Below are 2,349 nucleotides of genomic sequence, written 5' to 3'. Positions count from 1 at the left end.
CCGGCTCCCGGGGCAGCGGAGAGGGCAGCCAGTCGGGTGCTCGCCGAGTGGGGCGAGCCGCCGAGTTAGGCCACGAGGGGGCGCTGCGGAGCTGGGGGACACCCCTCCCTGTCCGCCTCAGTCCCCCGCCCCCTCCCCGCCCGCGCGCAAAACATACTCGCCCCAGAGGCAGCGCAGCGGAGCCGGAGCCGCGGCCGGAGCGGAGCCGGAGAACGGCGGTGGCGGCGGCGGCACCATGACCCTGGGCAGCTGCTGCTGCGAGATCATGTCCTCCGAGAACTCTCCGGCCGCGCTGTCCGAGGCGGACGCAGACATAGACGTGGTGGGCGGCGGCGGTGGCAGCAGCGGTGGGGGGGAGCTCCTCGCCCGCTCCGGGCCCCGGGTCCCCCGGGACGCGCTCCCGAACGGCCCCGAGCCGCCCTCGGAGGAAGCCGAGGCGGACGCCGCTGAGGAAGAGGAGTCAGGCGGCTGCTCTGACGGCGAGCCCCGCGCTCTAGCGCCCCGGGGGGCGGCGGCCGCAGCGGGGAGCCCCGGGCCAGGCGCGGCGGCGGCCTGGGGCGCGGCGGGGCCCGGGCCGGGACCGCCGTCGGGGGGCGCGGCGACACGGAGCCCGCTGGTGAAGCCACCCTACTCGTACATCGCGCTCATCACCATGGCTATTCTGCAGAGCCCCAAGAAGCGCCTGACGCTGAGCGAGATCTGCGAGTTCATCAGCGGGCGCTTCCCCTACTACCGGGAGAAGTTCCCCGCCTGGCAGAACAGCATCCGCCACAACCTCTCACTGAACGACTGCTTCGTCAAGATCCCCCGAGAGCCGGGCAACCCGGGGAAAGGCAACTACTGGACGCTGGACCCGGAGTCGGCCGACATGTTCGACAACGGCAGCTTCCTGCGGCGCCGAAAGCGCTTCAAGCGGCAGCCCCTACCGCCGCCGCATCCACACACACACCCTCACCCCGAGCTGCTGCTGCGTGGTGGGGCTGCGGCGGCGGGGGACCCCGGCGCCTTCCTGCCGGGCTTCGCCGCTTACGGTGCCTACGGCTACGGCTACGGGTTGGCGCTCCCTGCCTACGGCGCCCCCCCTCCCGGCCCGGCCCCGCATCCGCATCCACACCCGCACGCCTTCGCTTTCGCCGCCGCAGCCGCAGCCGCGCCTTGCCAGCTGTCGGTCCCCCCTGGCCGTGCCGCTGCGCCTCCACCCGGACCTCCGACGGCCTCAGTGTTCGCGGGAGCGGCCTCGGCTCAGGCCCCAGCGCCAGGCACGGGGTCGGGGCCGGGCTCGGGACCCGCAGGCCTTCCCGCCTTCCTGGGCGCAGAGCTGGGCTGCGCCAAAGCCTTCTACCCCGCATCCCTGAGCCCTCCCGCAGCCGGCACTGCGACTGGTCTGTCCACCGCACTCCTGCGCCAGGGCCTCAAGACAGACACGGGCGGTGGTGCGGGCGGCGGGGGCGCCGGGGCTGGGCAGAGGCCTTCCTTCTCTATAGACCACATCATGGGCCACGGTGGCGGCGGGACTGCACCCCCGGGCGGAGGCGAGAGCTCGCCGGGATCGCCGTTCGCGGCGGCGGCGGGTCCTGGAGGTCAAGCCCAAGTCTTGGCCATGCTGACTGCCCCTGCCTTGGCTCCAGTGGCTGGCCACATCCGCCTCTCGCACCCCGGGGAAGCCCTCCTGTCCTCAGGGCCCCCATTTGCCGGCAAAGTTGCCGGTCTCAGTGGCTGCCACTTCTGACCGCGTCGGGCCCAGGGCCACTTGAGCCCGCGCTCAGCCTCTCCCGGCAGCTCCTGCGGTCCCAGCGGAACTCAGGGAGTCTATTTGTGAAGAGTCTCCAGACCTTGGGCCGGCGCGCGCGACTTGGCTCCGCGTTCAGAATATCGGCGATAGTTGGGACCAAGCGGGCTCCATCGCTCAGGGAGAGCCCGGGTCTCCGCGACCAGGTCCAAGCTTTGATTCCATTCCAGTTTGAGCAGCAAGAGGGGGATGGGGGGAGCCTTCGCTTTTTCCCAGCCTCTGCGCCTCTGGCAGCCCCGGAAGAATGCTTTCCCGGTGCCTTCCCAGGCCCGGAGGATCCCGCCAGAAACACCAACTGCGCAGAGAGGTCTTCCTCTCTGTATCTCCTTCATTCCTTCCCCGACTTTGAGATCTTGCTTGTCCAATATTATAATTTAAAGACACCTATTATCTGCTTCGTACTTAAAAGAAAAAGTCAACTTTTTTCCTTGCTATTCTCCAAGGAAGTTCGTTCTTGCTGAAGCCTAAAGCTGTGTCTACACAGGTGAAGCTGAGCAGAGAGCTGAAGCGAGGTGTCTCCGAAATCCCTTTGGAAACCCTGGATCCCACTCCACTGGGGA

At 68.9% G+C, this 2,349-nt stretch overlaps 1 protein-coding gene across 1 annotated transcript; it reads left to right on the top strand.

Annotated features, from left to right (window-relative positions):
- Nucleotides 1-235: 235 nt before the first annotated feature.
- On the top strand, nt 236-2,025 carry FOXD2 (forkhead box D2; the record flags this gene model as incomplete). The annotated part of the gene is made up of 1 exon (XM_080654403.1): nt 236-2,025. The coding sequence occupies one exon, from the start codon at nt 236-238 to the stop codon at nt 1,727-1,729; it is 1,494 nt and encodes a 497-aa protein (XP_080510529.1). The 3' UTR covers nt 1,730-2,025.
- Nucleotides 2,026-2,349: the final 324 nt, after the last annotated feature.

Source organism: Plecotus auritus (assembly GCF_963455305.1).
Source record: "Plecotus auritus genome assembly, chromosome: 2".
Lineage (NCBI taxonomy): Eukaryota > Metazoa > Chordata > Mammalia > Chiroptera > Vespertilionidae > Plecotus > Plecotus auritus.
Note: the sequence above shows the minus strand (reverse complement) of the source record. Positions and strands in the feature narration are given on the sequence as shown.